This window comes from Netta rufina (genome assembly GCF_964035555.1).
Source record: "Netta rufina genome assembly, chromosome: 27".
NCBI classification, from domain to species: Eukaryota; Metazoa; Chordata; class Aves; order Anseriformes; family Anatidae; genus Netta; species Netta rufina.
Genome location: NC_140151.1, coordinates 6,202,034 through 6,223,608, shown reverse-complemented (window position 1 = coordinate 6,223,608; position 21,575 = coordinate 6,202,034). Strand labels below are relative to the sequence as shown.

Sequence of the window (21,575 nt, the reverse complement as noted above, 5' to 3'; positions counted from 1 at the left end):
GTTGTTCCTAAGCAAGCAGTGGATAATATTCCACAATCAAATACAGGGGTTGAAGCTTTAGAATAGTTAATTGCATTAGCCTGGCTGGTGCTGGAAGCATCAAAAAAAAAAAAAGTGTGTTACTGGCTTGAGGGTGAGGTGAAGAGTCTTGTGGGGTTAGTTTTTTTGTTTCTATGTGGTGGTGCTGTTCAATTTTTTGTTGTGTTTTGTGTGTGTGTGTGGAAGGGGGTATTCCTTAGGTGATGAATGCAAGTGTTTGGTTTTGATTGTGGCAACTACAGGGTTTAAATAGTTTTGTAGTCCTTTTGTGAGAAACAGGCACAGTGGTAAGCCATTTACCTTAAAAGATCTTATAGTAGAGTCCTGGTGGCATTTGTAACAATGAATACCTAAATGCTGCATTTGAGTCAAATAACTGACGTTACTACTTATGTGTTCAGAAATCCAGAAATGGTTCTTCCTTTTTGGTCCCAATCTGAACAGAAAATTGCATCAAAAAAACTCAGCTGCATTCAGTCATTTTGCTACATGTTGTTTCCTGCTGTACTAAAAAGTATGTAACTCTTTGTAAATGTAGGTGATGACAGTTTTCTCACTCAATTACAGACAATCAGGATGGCTGGGATGGAAAACAAGAAAATGAAGAGCGCTTTTTTGGGAGCCAGGATGTCTTAACTGAAAAAGATATGGAGTTGTTTAGAGATATTCAGGAGCAAGCACTGCAGGTAAAGTTAAATTTTTAGTGTTTGGCAGAAAGTACCAAGCCTGTAAAAGAGTGGTTTTTTTGTTGTTTTTTTTTTTTTTTTTTTTTTTTTTTTAAAAGTAGACTCTAGATGAGTCAGTCTGTTACAGAAGCTACTGTGCTCTGTTTTTCTGGTTGAGAGTAGAGGGAAACTGATCTCAAGAGAGCTGAAGAATAATATAGAAGTGGACATAAGGGTGTTAAGGGGCTAAGGTGAGCATCTAAAAAGCCTTGAGGGCTGTGGCTTTAATTATGTTAGAACATAGCTGTTAAGTAGCTGGTAAAATGTATGGAGTGTTAATAAAATATGGAGGCTGTTTGCATGGGTCATATAGGGCCTCTGGGTGATTTAAACATTTTTTTCTAGATAATATTGCTACTTATGAAAAGGGATGAGGCGTTATTTTGTGTGTATATTCACGTATCTGTGTAACGTGTATATATCCATGTGTATTACATACTGTGTATGTGTGTACTTTTCAGTACCTTGAATGGTTTTATGATTCACTCCTTTTCAAGCCAGAGAGGTCAACTGAATTTATGAGGTGACTTCCCTGAGCAGTGCTTCTCTAAGTATAACTGTCCTTTTAACTTTCTGCAGATATTTGACTTCTGTTTGTTTACATACAATTCTGTCAAAGGTTGATTCAATTCCAATTACTAAATATAGCCTCTGTACCTAAAGAGTTACAGAACAATGATTTTTGGTAAGACTGAACTCTGCCATCTGTAGGATAAAGCAGACTAAGATGGAGAGCAGTTAACTTTTTTCTGAGGTGCAAATACAGCAGTAGTATATAACACTACTTATTTCAAACTTATTTCAAACTTTGTTACAGGTTTGATTTAAGAAAAAAAAAAAAAAAGAAAAAACAAAAGGAAAAAAATGCAATGCTCAGCATATGCATTACTGAGCAAATTGCATACCTGACTATGGCTTGCCACCATAGTTTAGAAAAACACTGAAGAGCTGAAACGGTCTATGGACATATATCCACAACAGAGAAAATACTCATCTCCAAACACCTGCTTAGAAAAAAAGAACCTATTTTGAAGAGTTTTTTTTTGCCCTATGTGGGGAAAATACTTGTTGTAGTTAAAATACCTTACATTTAAGGTGGCTAGTTGGTTGGTTTTGGTGAGGAAGGTGTTACCCAGAGTTGTGATGCAATGATACAGGAAGTGTGCATTTGTATCTGAGCTAACTGCCTCACCCAGGAGAATGGAAACGTGTGGTGATGTGTCAAAGGCTTTCAAGTGAGCCAAGGAAAAGATACGGCTTAGTGAATGTTCAGGGAGAAAGCTGCTAGCACAGAGGCTGAAGCGGTAGTCTGCTATTGAATGCCTTCTTGTAGTGACTGTGATGTGTAAGCAGCGATACAGGAGCTAGATGTGTGCTGTGTGCCTACCTTTGCACTGGGCATTCGTTTGGAGGAGGGTTTTCTTGAGATAGCTCTTTTTCTGTTAGCTTGAGATAGCTATGCACTGAATTTTGTTTTGGTAGGTACTGTGTTCACAGTACATATAATCTTAGTGCTGGGAAGACACTGTGTTCTATTAGTAGACACTTCTATATTCTAGATCCTAGCATCAGGAACAATTTGTGTTTCTGTACTTGGCTATTGAAATAACAAGGAAAGAAATAACAGATGGACTGAAAGAAAATTATATTAATTATATTAAATTTTGCTGTCTACTAATTTGCATGTAAAGAGTCTGACATGCATCAGTGTGAAAGGTAGTGAAATATTTGATATGACAATACTCACTACTTCAATTTTGTGAATCATGTTTGCTTGATATGTGATTGCTGGTTTCTTCATCTTCTTACTTTGAGTTCAGATTGAGTAGGATGGACTGGGTAGATGGAAACACTTCAATTTATTTCAGCTTGCAAGTCTTTCAGTTGGAAATTCACATAAATGTCTTTTTTTCTTGCATAGAAAGTAGGGGTGACTGGACCTCCTGATCCGCAAGTCCGATGCCCCTCTGTCATCGAATTTGGCAAGTATGAAATCCAGACCTGGTACTCCTCCCCATATCCCCAGGAATACTCAAGGTACGAGTGAACATCCTTTTTTGTTCTGCTTCAGTGTTTATGGGAAAGCTGTAGTCCAGCAGGTGTGGAAATCTTAAGAAGATTGTATGTGAATGTAGGACAGATGCCAAGTACATGTAATCCAGATACTTTTCATGGGAGTCTGTAGACATCTGAAGTTTTTTTTTAGGCTGAATCAGAAAGGCGATAAACTCTGTAATATGCTGTATATGCTGTGAACATTAGAATGGCCACGGAAACATAAGATTACATAGATTCCCAAAGAACTGACATGTTATGTTGAAGAGAGAGCAGCCTCAGCTAAATGATCTGATATTGGGCTGTAAGTAATTAGAGTATCCTGACTGACTGCAGTAGTTCTTGACACGTGGCAACATCTTGATATAAAATTCTTGATATAAAATAACACCATATTCCCTCAGCAGATTTGTTAACTGTATTTTAAATGACCTTATTAGAAAGGGCTGTTTGCTATATAGGACCTGAAAGAGAAAAATAAGAAGAAATTTAATAAGAATGACTTTTGATGTATTTTAATGTTGTACGGAGTTCAACACATTAAATCATGAATGTTTATTGTTTTACATCTTAGCATTTGAAATGTTCTCCTGTGATACTCATTTAGTTGTTCTTATGTTCTGTTTCTTAAGAACTTTTCACACTGTCTAGACTGTAAACTCTTCAGACATAAAGTTGGTTCAGAATGAGGAATAACTTCCGAAGGCCATAGCTAGAGAGAGAAAATGAAATAAAAGTTACACCATTTCTACCACAGAGCATATGGTCTGTTATCAAGAATTATTCTAGTTCTGCTAAGTGTATTAAATGTAATTGCGAAATAGCTTCCCTGCCCAAGTCAGTGTATGCAAATGGAATTAAATCACAGCAGGACAAGATACTCATTTAAATCGTCTGTGTCAATGTGGTACATGAAATGGCTTTGTGATGGCATTGACAGATTTCTCATGGGGATTTCTTTTTTTTAAATACGTATTCATTACAGAATAAGTAAATGCTGTAACTTTAAGCATGCTAAGGTTTTTTGTCCTCATTAGCACATACATAGGTTCACTATATACTGGTTTTGTTTTCATCAAGTTCTTTATCTGCAGGAGTGAGGAATTTCATGTAAAAGTCTGTATCTTCAATCTTGGGTTTTCTTCACCTTTGCTTACAGGCTACCTAAGTTATACCTTTGTGAATTCTGTCTAAAGTATATGAAAAGCAGAACTATTCTCCAACAGCATATGAAAAAGTGTGGCTGGTTTCATCCTCCAGCCAATGAAATTTACAGAAAAAACAATATTTCAGTCTTTGAGGTAAGTTATGAAGCCACTCACTGTTATCTCTAAGATGGGGTCTTCAGCATCCAGTAGTGTGAGTGTTCTGTAGCCCTAAAGTCTTCATTCTTCAAGCATTCATTTAAAGAATGAAGCAGTGGGTGAAGCAGTACAAGCAAGCAGTGGGTGCTGGTATCATATATAGATTATTCATACAATAAATGTGTGAGAAGGCTTGCTGTGTTTAAAAAAAAAAAACTTATTCATTTTAGGAAAATGAATTTTAACTTCTTTTAAGGTAATTTAAGAAGCAATTGGACTGTGCACTTAGTCACACGGTCTAAAATTTTGGGTAGACCTGTGCGGTGCCAGGAGTTGGACTTAATGATCTTTATGGGTACCTTCCAACTCGGGATATTCCATGATTCTAATAAATGTAACAGGGACTCAGCCACGGCCTTTTTGCTGTGAAATTTTAAATCATTTTAGACTCTGCCTGTGGCACTGAAGCCTTCCTATTGTTACATATGTCAAATATTCAGGGATGCCCAGATGAAGCATTTTCTTGTGTGACAGAATATAGAGTGTAACAACTTCTCCTTGTTTTTGTAAGGTTGATGGCAATGTCAGCACTATCTACTGCCAGAATTTGTGCTTATTAGCCAAACTCTTCCTGGACCATAAGACTCTTTATTATGATGTGGAGCCATTTCTTTTCTACGTGCTGACACAGAACGATGTGAAGGGCTGTCACCTTGTTGGTTACTTTTCCAAGGCAAGTATTTGAATGCTTCAGACTTGGAATTGCTCTGGTGAGAAGTGTTGCTTCAGAGTCTTTAACTGTAATTTAGGCCTTTGCATTTTATGAAATATAGTATGCAAACTGAAATGATGGTAATAGAGTTTTAATATTTTTCTCTCCTCTAAAGTCTTTCTGTTGCTCAAGTATGTTTTTCCTAAAAATAATAATAAGTAAATAAATAAAAACCTTTTGTGGCTTTCTATCTCAGTTTTTGATAACTAATTAGAAGTTGTTCTGTACAACTCCATATTTCTGACTGGTCAGAAGTTTTCTACTTTTAAAACTTGCTGCTTTTATTTATTTATTTTTTTTTCCCAACAGGAAAAACACTGCCAACAGAAATACAATGTTTCCTGTATAATGATTCTTCCACAATACCAGCGTAAGGGCTACGGCAGGTTCCTAATTGACTTCAGTAAGAAACTTCTTCACTTTTTTTCTCCTTTTCATATTTTAATTAAAGACTTAGTCATTAAAGAGGATATCTTTTAAAAATAAAAAATAAAAATAAAAAAACAAGATCTCAGAAAAAGAATACTGATATTCGCAGTAATCTGAACTTAAGTAGTTAATCTTTTTGTTGGAAAGCTTAAATTCTGAAAACAAGTAGATGAATTTTCCTCTAATTCAGGTGTAAGCAACTATAGGCATTTGCAAGTATAGGGTTTTTGCAGAAGCTTATCTTGTGCATGTAGTTATAAAGAAAGACAATTAAAACCACATGGTGTGCTCAAACTTTCAGCAGCTTCATTAAGTGAATGTGTCTTAAGCAAAAGGTAGTAGTCATAGTTAGGTTTTAATTTAGCCTTGAGAGCAACAAAAAAAAGATGTTTTTTGGCTGTGAATACTCTTAACAGTTCTCAGTTTCATGTGGATTTTAGTAAGTTCACTAAGAAACTTGCCACTGTAACTATACCTCACTTACTATGCTGATATATAGATAGCCTTCCCTGTGGACATGCTAATTTTGGTGTTAACGTCCTAAGGAGAAACTCTACTGCCGTAATTATACTAGAATAGTTCTAGAATAGTAAATATCCTGTGCAGATAAGATGTTGTTCTCCTGAAAATATTGATCAATTAATGGAACTCAGTGATATATCTTCAGAAAGTAACAGATTTGGGCTATAGTAGAGCAGCAGTGAGAAGAAGCCTTTGTCAGCTGATTTTTTTTTTTTCTTCTGTTATATTGGGGAGATATAACCTCTCTGTCTTTATTGAATCTGTGCAGCATATCAACAGTCTTTAATTGAGGTTCTTCTATGGGTAGAAGAACTCTAGTATGGCCCTGAAATTTCTTAATAGAGAATTTTTAAGTAAATTATTTGTTTTATTAGTTTTAAAAGGTTAAAATATGTTTTCCTTTTATCTTTAAAATGACAATTATCATCTTAATTTTGTTTAAAATTAATGAATTTTGTACAAAGTAGCTGATCTGAGGCAGCTGTTACTAGTTATGCTAATGGCAATTGCTGAAGTTATTTGCTTTCAAATCATGTATTTCTTCAAAGCCCAAAGTGACACTGATAGATACATTAATGACTTAACTGGCAGAGTTGTAGTTTCAAAGATTCAGCAGACCTCATGCTATCTGTACTAAAGTCCTAGGTTAGTTTCTAGGTAGTCAACTGCTGCCATCTTGTGGTACTGTCCATAGCCAATATTGAAAAACAATGTAGTTTAGAAACCTCATACTCTATCGTTGAATAACAGAAATTCGAACCCCCCAGAACAGGGCTGATCACTCAGTGCGTCCTTCAAAAGTGTAATATATGTTATCTCATAAGAAGCATTCAGCTACTTTCTTGCTCTTGTAGAACTTGGAGTAACAGGATGCAGAAGCTATATATGCCAATTTTTTGAACATTTTTTTCATGTGATTCTTTAGGCTATCTGCTTTCAAAGCGTGAAGGTCAAGCAGGATCACCAGAGAAGCCCCTGTCAGACCTGGGACGACTCTCATATATGGCTTATTGGAAAAGTGTAATATTGGAGTGCCTTTATCACCAACATGACAAGCAATTAAGCATCAAGAAATTGAGTAAGCTGACTGGAATCTGCCCTCAAGATATCACTTCCACTCTGCATCACCTGAGAATGCTTGACTTCCGTAGTGATCAGTGAGTACTGTAGTCCTGTTTTATTTCCAGACAAACTCGGGTGGATTTGAATGAACTTCAAGGATGTTTGGAGACAAGTCACATCCAATAATCTTGATTTTATTTAAAAGTAATGTGACCAAATATTGACTGTTGAGATCTGTGATGTTCTCATGCAGTAAAAGAATTGTTCTGTGCTGAAGCTGCATGAGGTTACCAGCCATGTAGCAGTGCAGCTGTGAAATATCCAAGTAATTTGCAGCTGTGAGAGAAAGCAAGCTGGTCTCTTGTTCTCCTGGGGTCCCTCTGCATAATCAGTCTAACAACCTCACAGGACAGAGCAGGAGGATCTCTAGAGAGAAGGGAACATGTTCCTTTTTCCTGACACTGAGCAGACAGTTGTTTTCCCCTTTTCTCTGCGTGTCCAAGATACAATTAACTTGCTCAGACAATGGGATAGATCAATGGGAGAAGTGAGGTGTATGGATATAGAATAGAGGTTTGTCCAGCTGAGTGTACCAGTCAAGTGAAATACAGGGAATTGTTCTTAATTCAGACAGTTGCTGTTTTGGGAGTGGGCTTGTATTCTTAGTTTGTGTTAAGCTTACTTTAGAGCGCTTTTATATCCTCATTTCACAGTGTGCTTTCTAATTTGATTAAAAAAATAATAGTAATCGTTGATATTACTCCCAAACAGCTGAATAAAATCCAGTCTGGCAGTGGGAACATAACTCTTTAAAGCAGCCTTCTTGCTATCACTGAGCATCTTTTGCCTTATATTGCCTTTTTACCAAATGGCTTAACCCCTGACTGTTTAACAGATAATAAAAGTGTAAGTGTAATATCTATGTAAGGATAATGGCTTCACCTTTAACAAGAAATGGAAAGAATTCTAACATTTTCTCAGTTCTAAGATGCTTTCTCTAGTCTGAAGCCATTGCATATTTGCAGATTGTAGATTTTTAATAAATTTCCTGAATTCTCTGAAGTTACTGCAATTGAGATTATGATGATTGAGAGTACACAGATTTTTCTTTATTTTGTATGTCACATGATGACATGTATAGTAAGTAGCCTGTTGTTGATCAGAGTATTATTACTGTTCAGATTTGTGATCGTTCGTCGGGAGAAACTTATCCAAGAACATATGGCAAAGCTTAGAACTAATGTGAGACCTATAGATGTGGATGCGGAATGTCTGCGTTGGACACCTGTTATAGTTTCCAACTCAGTTGTCTCTGAGGATGAAGAAGAAGAGACAGAGGATGGGGAAAATGAAGAGCAACAACATCAGAAAGAAAAAGATTCAGAGGCCAGCGTAAGAGTGAATTGGTTACTTCTGTGTGGCGTATAGTTTATATTCGGTGCTTTTGCAGGCAGTACTAACAAAATTTCAAACGGCAAGCTTGGTCGTTTTGCATAATAATAATAATTTTAAAAAAACATTGCGGTTGTAATTGGATGATGTATTTTTGTAGTTTCAGATTAGATACTAGAAAATAGTATCACTGAGGCATAGCCTGTAAAAGGTTAAAGTCTTTTTCAAATTAAGAGCACTCTTAATGCATTTTTTAGTGTGTGGAAGTCATGGTGGTCTCAAAAAAAATAAAAAAATAGCAAAACAAACCCCTTCCTACTCTCAAGCAACCTGGACTCTCATCAAATTACTGAAAAGGCATTAAATTTGAAGGCACCCAGCACTTCTACAAGTGAGAAATTGCATAAATAAAAATGACAAAAAATCTTCAACATTTTTTACCAAAATATTTTCCATTGTTGCTTTGCAAAATCACCAATAACTTTATCGTAAATCACTGCTCACAGAGCAGTGAAACTTTCTGAAATCTAGGCTGCTAACCTGGAAGGGTTGTGCTCTCACATCAGGTGATGAATGCTGACTAGAGTACCATTTCAGAGAGAAATTATAGAACATTACTACATTTGCATGAAACTCATTGTGCATTTTTACAGGAAAAAACACTTCTTGTAATTTTCAAGATAATTGTGAGATAAATACTATGTTTGAATGTAGCAAGGTTATGCTTGCATTCCAGCAGGCCACTGGATGGCTGCTGCCTACTGAAGTCAATTGTCAGGAAGCTAATCTGGGGTATGTTGTCATCTGGTAGGGAAAGGAATTGCAGTGGACAATATTACAACATCATAAAAGTCGATTCATTTATTCATTTGCTATTCTCAGATTCTGAAAAGTCACTCTTGTTAAAGTTTTCTGAATTCTTGCTCAAAAGCTTTTGCTGAATCAGTTTCAGGATAGATGTACATGATTAAATAGGAAGTATGAAATCTATTTATTTTTATTTATGTTAGATGGTAAAATCTGTGTCATGGGAGAAGAAAGAGCAAGAGCCTTATTCACCTACAAAGAATGAAAAAAAGCCAGACATTGTTGCTCCGGTCAGTTCTACACGGCCAAACAAGCATGTTTTTCCCCTGGACAGTCTTCCTGCAAACAGTCAGTCATCACGAAGAGGTCGATGGAATCGCAAGGGCAAAAAACTTCGAGAGACCTTTTGTGAGAAGGAACCAATATTGCCCACTGAGGACAAGACAGACATTCCTGGTGAGCGATGCAGTGAATGTGAAGAGAAATCAGCAGCCTCACAAGGCCGGTGCAGTGAATGTGAGGAGAAGTCAACAGCTTTGCAGGGAAGATGTGGCGAATGTGAGGAGAAGTCTCCAGCCCCAAGAGGTCGGTATGCTGATGATGAAGAAAAATCTGCAGTTTCCCAGGTGCAGTATGGCAAAAGTGAAAAATCTGCAATTCCTCGTCGGCGGTACAGCGAAGGTATGGAAAGATGGAGAGGACAGTTAAAAAACATGGAGTCACTGAAGTGTAGGTTCCCAGAGGACTGTGAAAGATTACCCCGCCGCTACCGCGATAGTGATAGGGCGCTTCCGAGATGTTTTAGTGAGAGTAGCGAAGATGATGATGATGACCCTGTGAGTCCCCGATCAAGCTCTCCACCTGTTCTCACCAAGCCAACTTTAAAACGAAAGGTGTGTGCTTTATTTCTTGTTGTGTCTGTTATGCAGTATATTTTGTCAATATGTTGGTACTGTTTTAAGGGTCAGTGCAATTAGATGTACAAGTAACACCTGTTCAGTGTTCCAGGTCTCTGGAGAGTACTTCATGCTATCTTACTGCTAGTGGTGTGTTGTTTGTTGTTTTTGCTCTTGTTTTTTGCATCAGAGGTAGGTTTTTTTCCAGATTTCTCACTTGTGGGTTTGATGTTTTCCAACTTGCCTGTTAAAGTTTTACTCAATTACACTGAGTAAAAACAGATACAATCCTACTTTTAAAAGAAGCTTTAAAAACACAAATGCTATCTAAACAGCTAAAATCACAGCATAAAGTCTTTGGAATCATTTACCTTGGAGATGTCTGTCAACGTGACCAAGAAAATCCTGTCTTCATGGCATGCTACACTAAAAAAGTTATTTTCTATATCACCTTTGTAGATTATTCTAAACTATTCACATCTATGCTTTAGTGACTCTGAACTCTCATCTGTTAAAGTTATCTTCAGCCATTTAAATGGCTTATAGCATTTAAAGATGGCCATCACAGATGCACAGATGGGCACAGATGCCCATCTAGCAATATGCATGAAAGTCTATGGTCTTGCATTGTATTTGATATCTGTCTAAAAGAAGGCAGATGCTGGCCTGTATTTCCAAGTGAAGTTCAAAATTTGAATTCAAAAAAGAATCCGTGGTCCTTCTTAGACCGTTGAACTCTGCTGTTCATGTTCTCTGTTTTTTTTAGCATCCTATTTCTAGTATACATGATAAAAATATCTTTTCTTCTACCTTCCATTTTCAGAAGCCAATTCTTCATCGGAAAAGAAGGGTACGCAAGCGTAAGCACCACAACAGCAGTGTTGTCACTGAAACAATCTCAGAGACCACAGAAGTGCTGGATGAACCATTTGAGGATTCAGACTCTGAACGACCAATGCCCCGATTAGAGCCTACATTTGAGATTGAGGAGGAGGAAGAGGAAGAAGAGGAGGAGGAAGATGAGGAGAATGAACTTTTGCCCAGTGGATACTTTCGGCACTTAGCCCCACAAGACACCCTCAGGAACAGACCCTCTTCTAAGAGAAAGTCCAAAGATGAGGAGGAATCCGATGACACTAATGGTATGTTTGGTGGTAAACTTTTGAAAGTTTGTTTAAGCATAAGTTACTAGTCGTACCAGCCTGAAACATTCCCAAATGTTATGAAAATATGGTGACTTAACTTTAAGCACTGACCCGATCACAGGGCATTTTCAGTTCATCGTTTCTAGTGGATCTGGTGTAAGCGGTTGTGGAAAAACCTGTGCAGCAGAGCTGCTTACAGCAATAAAATAAAAATTAATTAGAGAGTCCTCAGTTTTCCATAACAGAGAAATACTTATTTATTTTGAGATCCTGTTTTTTATCATATTACATGTCCTGCCTCACAGCTTTTAATATCAAGAGTGATACTTGAATAAAGAATGATATTTGGAAAGTCACTTTTATGACTTACACACACTATGTACCACAGTGATAAATTTCTTGCTCACCTAGTTTGTAAATGCTTCACTTTCTTACCATCCTGTTTTCAATTTAGTGCTTCCTGTTTCCTGGTGTCACTTCTGATGCTTTGTTTCTGAACTTCCGCAAATTTGTTAGTACCTCAGAGGTAATAATGTAATAAGCACCCGGATTTAGGGTTTTGCTGCTCCTGAAATACTGTATCTGTTGGTTTTTTTGCCTTTGATACAGCTGTCTTTGCATATGCATAGTAAAACTGAAGTGATCTTAACTGAAAATACATCGTATTTTCTCTATCTAAACATATTATTACATGGGCATAATAATCGAGCAGTACAAAAAGCTTACTACTGGACATTTTGGATAAAGCATTACACTAGGTGGAGTTGTGGTGGCACAGCCTTCTGACATTTCAAAAAGGAAGTATAAAAGTCATTTATACTTGGTTCAGATTTAGAGTATTTTAATCATAACTATGAGTTGGAAATGTTTATGGGAAGCTTAGATTCACTGCAGTTTTTCCTTCACTACAGAAACCTGATTATACATTCTTACTAGCTAAGGGTGTTTTGGGTTAGATAGTAACTTAATGTCTAGCTGAGTCAGTGCGTGGAAGGTGTTTTATGATTTCTCTCTAAGGTGACATTTCAATCTATTAAATTTGGTGTCTGATTATAGTTTAAATTGGCTCTGATTGCTGTCAGGGCTACGGTGAGAATGGGTAGTGTGGTGTAGTGACTTGAGGCTGGTATTTAATATGGGTTTGGCATTCTGGAAGACAGGTATTCTGTGGTATAGGAAACAAAAAAAGCTTCTCTCTGTATATTCTAACAGTGTTGTACAACTTAGGAGAAGAGGGAGCTCTTTGACAGGTTGGGCTGTATTATTTTGCTTTTCCTGCTTGTACAAGAGTTTTACTGTGAATGTGAATACTGTAAGGATCTTCTGTTCAAGCTCACGTGCACACTGACTTTTAACTAAGCGCAACAGAAAGCGTGTATGGATGTATGTATCCCAGTATCCTCAAAAACTGCGCAGAAAAGTTGAGTGGTTATTAAACCCATATTCTTTTGTAAAGACAGTGTCAACTGCATGTGGTAAAAATCACAGAATCACAGTCCCTTCAGGTTGGAAGGGACCTCTGGAGGTCATCTGGTCCAGCTCCCTTGCTCAGGACACAGTTGCCATGGATTGTGTCCAGATGACTTTTGAGTATCTCCCAGGAGGCAGACTCCTCAGCCTCTGGGCAACTTGAAGTGTTCTCTGATGTTTAGAGGGAACTTTCTGTGTTTCAGTTTGTGCCTGTTGCCTCTTGTCCTGTCACTGGGCACCGCTGGAAAGTGTGCCACCATCTTCTTTATGTCCATCTTCAGGTATTTGCATGGATTGTTAAGATCCTTCTGAGCCTTCTCTAGTCCCAGCTCTCTCAGCCTTTCCTTATAGGAGAGATGCTCTAGTCTCTTAGCAATCTTAGTGGCCTCTTGCTGGACTCTTTCTGGTGCCTCCATATCTTTCTTGTATGGAGGAGACCAGAACCAGACACGTTTAATATTATATTACTCTAAGGGGAGCCTACCATCATAAAGAATAAATACATAAAAATCTTAAGATATTAAATCCATGACAGTACAGGTGAAAGCACAGTATCTTTAGGTAAGAGATGGTAAAAACTAATGTTAAGTAGTAGATAGAAAACGTAAGGGAAGGGGAAGAGAAATAGTTTCTTGGTTTTGTTGTTTGTTTTTTAAGCAGGTTAATTTAATTTTTTTAAGACCCTAAATATTAATGCTTTAACAAATACCATGAAAGTAGCATTTTCTTCCTGCCTAAATATATGCTGTCTGTGGTTGATCCTTTCTTTCCTCTATTCACACTCCACATCTATTTTATGGATGACTTAAAGGAGTTGTTGAATTTTGAAATCAGTATTTATTTTTAATTAAGTTAATTTTTAATACTCAGAATTTTTCCAGGATGTTTCTGGTCAGGGGCATTCAGAATAAATGCCTGACAGAATTAGTTGCATGGAGTTTTTGGTGGATTTCTAACTTCAAATAAATAACATTTCAATAGAAAATGAATAAACCCTTTAAGGCTTTTTTTTTTTTTTTAAGTGACTTACTGTGTGTGAAGTTGTTTGTAAGAGGGTTGAGTAGCTTCTGAAGACACAGAACACTGTTCAAAATTATTTCACAAAGTTGAGGTAAGGGCAAGAGTAATTCAGTTGACCTATGATCAATTCTTAAGCACTTGTGGGCTACTAAGAATACATTATTTAGTTTTGCTTTTGTTGAATTCTTTGCATAACTAGATATACAGCAGCTCTTCTTGGGGAACGTTTAGCATGGAACGTATAGTATGGAATTGACTTGGACTTGATGATCCTTGTTGGGACCCTTCCAACTCAGGGTATTCTGTAAATCAGCTTTTAAGATGGATGAAAGGGCAGAAATGTAAATAAGTCTACTGTGAATTTGGGAGGAAAATTATCTTGCGTCCATATAGTGGGATGACAAGGATAATTACAGGCCTGTCAGCATGACTTTCATCCTGATTTAAATAGTAGGATGCATGGCTTATGACTCAGTAGAAAGTCCAGGAATGGTTATTTGCTCAATACAAACGAACAGTGGAATGTGAAAAATGTATTTTGTTAGAGAACATGATATATTTCACAAGCTTACAGCTCAGCTAATAAGGGTAATTGATGTTACCCACTAGTGTTTTGCGAGGTATGTGACAAAACCATTTGCTTAAGCTGAAATGTTACAAAATCAAGCTAGTACATATCAAATAAACTGCAAGCAGGGAATAATTAAGCTGCTTTTTTATCAGTAGGGTGCAAGGGAGATTGTTGTGAATCTTGTTTGTCTTTACTGCTATTTTGGGGCAAATATTTAAAAAAAAAAAAAAAAAAAAAGCAGGTGACAGGAAAAGAGGGGATTTGGTAAATGAACTGAAGTGCATTTCACTGGGATAGTCTCACAGGTATTTGAAGGTCTTGTCAGTAACAAGATGAGCATGGTTTTCTAAATCAGTCAAAGAGATTCCTATAATCGTTAAATATATGAACAAGGGAAACCTCAAGTGGAGCAGAGACACCCTGTCAACTCTTTATTTAGCTTTAGTGAAACTACTACAACTGTCTTTACTAAGTTATTTGCACTTGATAAGAGTATTGATGAACTGAAAAACTTTGAAGAATAGTCATGGGCTGATTAAGGCACTGAAACAAATTTTCTCTAATGACAGATTCAAATAATTCTGTCACCTTAGATTATAAGCAGAGGCAAAATATTATTACTTATATTTACTTATGTAAGGACTATTGTGTGGTAAGAGGAATTATCTGCCCAGCAGATAAAAGAAAAACTGACACAAAAGCAGATTAAGAAAATCCGGTGTCTGAAGACAGAAATTCAGATGATAAAGCATGAGTATCAACTAGTGTCAATGCAATTGTTTATCAACAGTTGTGTGAAATGTCACTGGCTATCCTAATCGACAAGTTGAAGACAGAATTGCTTCAGGGAAAGCCTTATAGTATTCAGTAAGTTCTCAGTAGATTATGTCAGCGTTTGTTTCTGGCAGTATAGGCCGTGAACCTATTTTCATATTTAGAAAGCCACTGAAATGCAGAAATTGCTTCATCAAATGAAAGTCAGATGAGAGTGAAATTCAGCTTCCTTAATTGTTTTCTCAGGATAAAAAAAAAAAAAAAAAAATCCAGGCAAATTCAGTCACCTGTATATTTCTGTTGACATTATGGACATTCAAAAACGTAAGCCATGACAAAGCAGAAATACTTTCTTCAGCAGAGGCACAAAATACAGATCTAAATGGAAATACAGTGTTATTGTAACATCCAGTGCTACACTGGAACATTTTAATTTGTAAGCATATTGTATAAATAAAATCTTTAAAGGGTGGTGAGTCTGTCCAGGATTTTATTATATAGACTAGTGCTTCATTGATTTATATATTGAAGGTTCAGAGCTTTGACCATGCAAAATCTTGAAATCATCGGTGTTCTTTGAAAATGTAATGTTCTGTGTGACTGCTGATGAGTAGACTTTGATCCTTCTTGCTCCCTTCACAATAAATCACTACGCTATTATTGATGTATGAAGTTGATAATCATAATGGAATACTTGGGAAAGCTTCTGTGAATGCTCGGGTAAAACAAAATGTTTGAACAGTGTCTTTCCATTTGTGTTTTCAGGTACCCCAACTTTGAAACCATTATCTATGCTGAGAAAATGTGAAGCAAAGGATTGTTCACTTGAACCAGATACTTCTACACCCATGAAAAAGAAGAAGGGATGGCCAAAAGGCAAGAGCCGAAAACCAATCCACTGGAAGAAGAGACCTGGTCGAAAACCGGGTTTTAAACTGAACCGGGAAAAAGTGCCATCGTCAGTTCAGGGTGAGGGAGCTGATGCAGTGGTAGGTAATTCAAAACAAGGGCGTAAGCCCAAAATTTCAGATGAAGAGGAAGGTGTTGAGCAGAAAGAAGAGCTACCTCTAACTGAGGAAAGGAAAGAGGAAGATGTGAATATGGAAGCAGAAGAGGTAGGAGAGGGAGAAGAGGAAGATACAGCCAGCAGTGAAGTAAGAGCAGTTTCTCCTGTGGACAGCAGCAGCAGTCCAGTGCCAGAAGTTAAAGAGCCTGAGATAGAAGAGGAGGTAGAGGAGAAGCCAAGGGTATTAGAAGAGCAAAGGCAATCAGAAGAAGAGCAGCAAGAACTAGATGAACCTGAGCATGACCATGAAGAAGAAGATGAAATTGCAGTTGTGACAAATCAAAATGAAGACCATGATGCTGATGATGAAGATGATGGTCATCTAGAGTCTATGAAGAAAAAAGAATTGGAGGAACAGCCTGCCAGAGAAGGCGTGAAGGAGGAGCCTGATGTGCAGGAATGTTTTTTAGAAACAGACATGCAAAACAGTAGAGAAGATGCAAAAGGAAAAGATGAAGCAGAGGCAGATTCTGAGGAAGAGCAGGCTTCCAATGAAACATCAGTGGGCTCAGAGCATGTCCCTGGGTCTGAGGATGATCACGAAGAAGAGCAAAGTAACAAAGAAGGATTAATTGAATTAAAGGAAGAGGAAGAGATTCCTCATAGCGAACTAGATCTTGAAACTGTTCAAGCAGTCCAGTCCTTGACACAGGAGGAGAGCAATGAGCATGATGTAGCTTACCAGGACTGTGAAGAAACTCTTGCAGCTTGTCAGACTCTGCAGAGTTATACCCAGACTGAGGAGGATCCTCAGATATCAATGGTTGAAGATTGCCAGGCCTCAGAACACAACAGTCCAATATCCTCTGTTCAGTCCCACCCCAGCCAGTCTGTACGTTCTGTCAGCAGCCCAAATGTGCCTGCTCTGGAGAGCAGCTACACCCAGATAAGCCCTGAACAAGGATCCCTGTCCGCACCCTCTATGCAGAACATGGAGACCAGCCCCATGATGGATGTGCCTTCAGTATCGGACCACTCTCAGCAGGTGGTGGATAGTGGCTTCAGTGACCTTGGCAGCATTGAGAGCACTACAGAAAATTATGAAAACCCAAGCAGCTATGACTCTACTATGGGAGGCAGCATTTGTGGAAATAACTCTTCCCAGAGCAGCTGTTCCTATGGGGGACTGTCCTCTTCTAGCAGCCTCACTCAGAATAGTTGTGTTGTCACTCAGCAAATGGCAAACATTGGCAGCAGTTGCAGCATGATGCAGCAAAGCACTGTCCAGCCTGCAGCTAACTGCAATATCAAGTCACCTCAGAGCTGTGTCGTAGAAAGGCCTCCAAGTAACCAGCAACCAGCACCGCAGCCACAACAGCAGCAGCCTCAGTCACAGCAGCCACAGCCCCCGCCTCCACCCCAGCAGCAACCTCCGCTGTCTCAGTGCAGCATGAACAACAGCTTCACCCCAGCACCTATGATCATGGAAATACCTGAATCAGGAAGCACTGGTAACATAAGCATCTATGAGAGGATTCCAGGGGATTTTGGGGCCGGGAGCTATTCACAACCATCAGCCACGTTCAGTTTAGCCAAGTTGCAGCAGCTGACGAACACCATTATGGACCCTCATGCCATGCCTTATAGCCATTCTCCTGCTGTGACTTCCTATGCAACCAGTGTTTCTCTGTCCAACACAGGACTGGCTCAGCTCGCTCCCTCTCACCCATTAGCAGGCACACCACAAGCACAAGCCACCATGACACCCCCACCGAACTTGGCGTCTACCACCATGAACCTCACGTCACCTCTGCTTCAGTGTAACATGTCTGCTACCAATATTGGCATTCCACACACGCAGAGGTTGCAGGGGCAGATGCCGGTCAAGGGGCACATTTCCATCCGCTCTAAATCAGCGCCGCTGCCCTCTGCGAGTGCACACCAGCAGCAGCTCTACGGCCGCAGCCCACCCGCAGTCGCCATGCAGGCCGGCCCTCGTACGTTGGCTGTTCAGCGGGGTATGAACATGGGCGTCAACCTCATGCCAACCACCCCGTACAATGTTAACTCCATGAATATGAACACCCTGAATGCCATGAACAGCTACAGGATGACACAGCCCATGATGAACAGCAGTTACCATAGTAACCCTGCCTACATGAACCAGACAGCACAGTATCCTATGCAGATGCAGATGGGAATGATGGGGAGCCAGGCCTATACCCAGCAGCCTATGCAGCCAAATCCTCATGGGAACATGATGTACACTGGCCCCTCCCATCACAGCTACATGAATGCTGCAGGGGTGCCCAAGCAGTCTCTCAATGGACCGTACATGAGAAGATGAGCAAGATGAACTTGCATCCTAAAAACTTAAATATATATAAATAAAGGAACCTTTTATACTGACGAACCAGAGAAAATGGACCTTTTTCCAGTTAAAATATTGCTGTAGATTTAGAGGGATTTTCTTTGGTTTATTTTATTTTTAGGAAGCCTGGTGTTTTTTTGTTGTTGCTTTTTGTTTTTGTTCTGGGGGGTAGTGTTTTCTTCACAATCCTGAAACATTTTACAGCAAAAATCATTTACAGATATTTTTTAGAGGGAAAACATGCACAAAATCTTTTCATAATTTAAAAAGAGCCTTACTTTGCTGACCATGTGGACAGAATATGTGTAACAGTTAAATCATCTTTCTAAATTTTTTTCAAATGTATGTCCTTCTCCCTTTCTTGTGCCCCTTTGTATGCAGTTTTTAGTGCTGCAGTAATGTAAAATGTCTGACATCTCAAAGAGTAACAGCGTTTCCCTCCAAACCCCACTTGAAGTTTCCTACTTCTAGCAGGAGGCACTTACTGGGAGACGTGGAAAGGGACACAGGATAAATGAAGCTCTTCATTTCTGCAAGTCAGGAAAAAATGTTAATCTTTAACTTTCCCTGACTCCTTCCCCTTCAGTAAAATTTGGATTTACATGTAAACAAACTATTCACATCGGTGTTTTTGTAGATGAGTTTATTGAAATTGTATGTTTCATTCTGAAAATATAATGTAACTTCAAACAGATCCTGTTCACCACGCAGACATGCACGTGTGCGCCTGCACAAATGTTCTGTCACTGAACTACTGGGAGCATCTTGAGAGAGCTGTTAATAACCCTCGTGCAGTCATGAGGAGGATAGCATGGTTATTGGGCTGCTAGGACAAAATACGGTTGCAGGCTCTTCAGGTGAACTGCATGTCAGCCATAACTCGGATCCCAAACTCTGCTTTAGTATGTACTTCGAAATGCTGAGGGTCTTGGTTCTGAGCCTTTGAGTAGGCTGAGCTCAAAAGCAGCTGTTTCCAGTGGTCTGCCTCTTAACCTTTTTTCTTAGGTAATCTTGGAAGACAAAGTGTATGTTTTAGGTGGCTTGATGAGAACCCTATGGTGTCCTTGTCACTATTCCATTCCTGGTGTGGTGTAGGAAGTAGCTGAATGTGCCGCTCTTGGGGGGAGTTGGTGACATCAAACACTTCCTTGATTCTTCTGCTATGTTTGAGGCCGTTTCATCTGAATAGCCACACTTTTGATCTAGTGTGGGAAATGAGGGGAATTGCCTGTTCTGCAGGAGTGAAACAGCCCAAGCACCACAGTAGGATGCAGGTGGCAGGATTTTGCTGTTTATTACTGCATAATCCCATTTGCATTCTTTTCTGGCTACACTGCTCTGTGATAGAGACAGCAGTTGCTGGCGTGTCACCCAATACAAAAAGGGATACCCTTTAAGGTAGTTTTGTTGTTTTTTAATTGTATATGAAGTAGAAATGCAGACACATTAAGACTAATTTCTTTTGTTTTAAAACCAAAAGAATCTAAAAGTTGGGTTTCTTCAGACGCACTAAAATGGACTTTTCCTCCAATAACTGCTAACCATAAAAGGCAGAATTCAAAGGACTTCCACTTCTTATTTCTGTTTAGTTTTGAGCATGTACAAGGCTGTGTAGGACCCCATTTCTCTGTATATACTATTCCAGTTCCAAATATCCCATGTAGAAAGCGCACTGTGCTGCCCTCTCCTTCCTAGATCGTAGCTGTGTCACTGCTTCCTGACTATTGGGGGTAGTGGGGCAGGCACGGGTCTGCAGCAGGAGGAGAAGCTGTTGAAATGAGGGCCGTGAGTTTAGTTTGTTTGCTGTTATGTTTGGTTTGGTTTTGTATTTTTTTTTTGGTTTTATGTTTTATTTTTTTTAATTTTTTTTTTTAAATCAATTGGGCAGCTCCCTTTTCCACAAGCCTTTGTGACTGTAGAACTATTGTAGAAAAAATGTTCTTTTCTATATATAAAAAGAAATTATCCAACGCAGTAATATTGGTACCTACCATTTTTCACTTCTGTTTAAAAATAAAATAAAATATGTATTTTTAGCAAGATAACTTGGGTAATCTTCTAAAAGAAATTAAAAAAAATCTCACTGTTAGTGACTTTGATGCCTTTTAAAATAAGAGCTTTTTCATTTCATTCCATCTTTAAAATTTTTTATCTTTGTTGTAGAATATTAAAAACTATTTTAAGAAAGATAAAAATTCTCTTTAAAGAGATCTCTAGAGTGTGTGAATAGGAGCTCCAGATGCCTCTAAAAGCCGCATGTACAAATGAAGCTGAGTCTATTCCTGTCTGTTTATATTTGCTTTTCCTGTTTTGTAACCTCTTTGTACTTTGTTCATGGTGACTTGTAAGCTAAGGGGAAGGGGGTGCCTAGATGCCTTTGTAATTCTCCATGTCATACGCTCCTGGCTGGATGGTCTCCCTTCCTCTACTTGTATGTAATATCACTTTTTTTTCCCCTTTCTAGCAAGTACTTTCAAAAGAACTCTGTACATTTTAACATAAAAAATAAATTATGTTGAGCCATTTTGGATGTCTGTTGTGCATGTGGGTTCTTTCTTCCCCGTGAGCGCTCCGCTCTGGCACCAGCCCCCGGGGCTGATTTTCACCTTTGGGGCTGGAAGGGACGGGGTCCTTGGAGCCCAGGCGCGCGGCGGCCGAGCTCCCCGTGGTGGCGCTCAGCTTCCCCTGGGAAGAGCGATACAGGAAAGAGAACGTGGGAAAACCTCAGCGAGCTGCTCCAGCTCGAGCTCGCCCTCTGCGAGGAGCACCCGCAGCACCGGGCGAGCGCTGGAGGGAGGCGGAGCCGCGGCGGGCACGGCCGAGCGCGTTCCCGTCCGCTCGTGCGCGGGGGCGGCCGGGGGCGCGCGGCGGGGCGAGGCGAGGCGAGGCGCGTGCCGCGGTGTCCCGCGCGCTCGTGCAGGGAGGGGGCGCTGCCGGCCCGCCCCGCACCTCGGGGCTGAGCACGTGCGGGCCCGGGGGGGCGTCGTGCGGCGCTGCCGGGAGCGGAGGGGAGAGGGGGGGAGCCGCGGGTGAGGCCGGCGGGGGCTGGCGGTCACCTGAGAGCTGCGGGGAGCGGGCCGGCACCTGCAGGTAAGCGCCCGCAGGCCCCCAGCAGGCGCACGTCCTGCAGCTGGCTGCGCCCGTGTTATTTTCCCGTAGTCAGTGTTGGAGTTAAGCCTGCAGTAACCATTCTGTGCCAGCAAGCTCTCAAGCTA

The 21,575-nt window shown here is 39.6% G+C and overlaps 1 protein-coding gene across 1 annotated transcript in view; it reads left to right on the top strand.

The window, feature by feature from the left end:
- The window catches only part of KAT6A (lysine acetyltransferase 6A), a 41,792-nt gene extending 20,916 nt beyond the window's left edge, over positions 1-20,876 (top strand). Inside the window, exons 9-18 of the mRNA XM_084302439.1 lie at positions 607-725; positions 2,686-2,801; positions 3,979-4,120; positions 4,695-4,856; positions 5,205-5,298; positions 6,772-7,003; positions 8,090-8,300; positions 9,311-10,000; positions 10,827-11,145; positions 15,749-20,876. Of these exons, the coding sequence (XP_084158565.1) occupies positions 607-725; positions 2,686-2,801; positions 3,979-4,120; positions 4,695-4,856; positions 5,205-5,298; positions 6,772-7,003; positions 8,090-8,300; positions 9,311-10,000; positions 10,827-11,145; positions 15,749-18,336 (4,673 nt within the window). The 3' untranslated portion in view covers positions 18,337-20,876. The remainder of the gene's footprint in view (positions 1-606; positions 726-2,685; positions 2,802-3,978; positions 4,121-4,694; positions 4,857-5,204; positions 5,299-6,771; positions 7,004-8,089; positions 8,301-9,310; positions 10,001-10,826; positions 11,146-15,748) is intronic.
- The last annotated feature ends 699 nt before the right edge of the window (positions 20,877-21,575 follow it).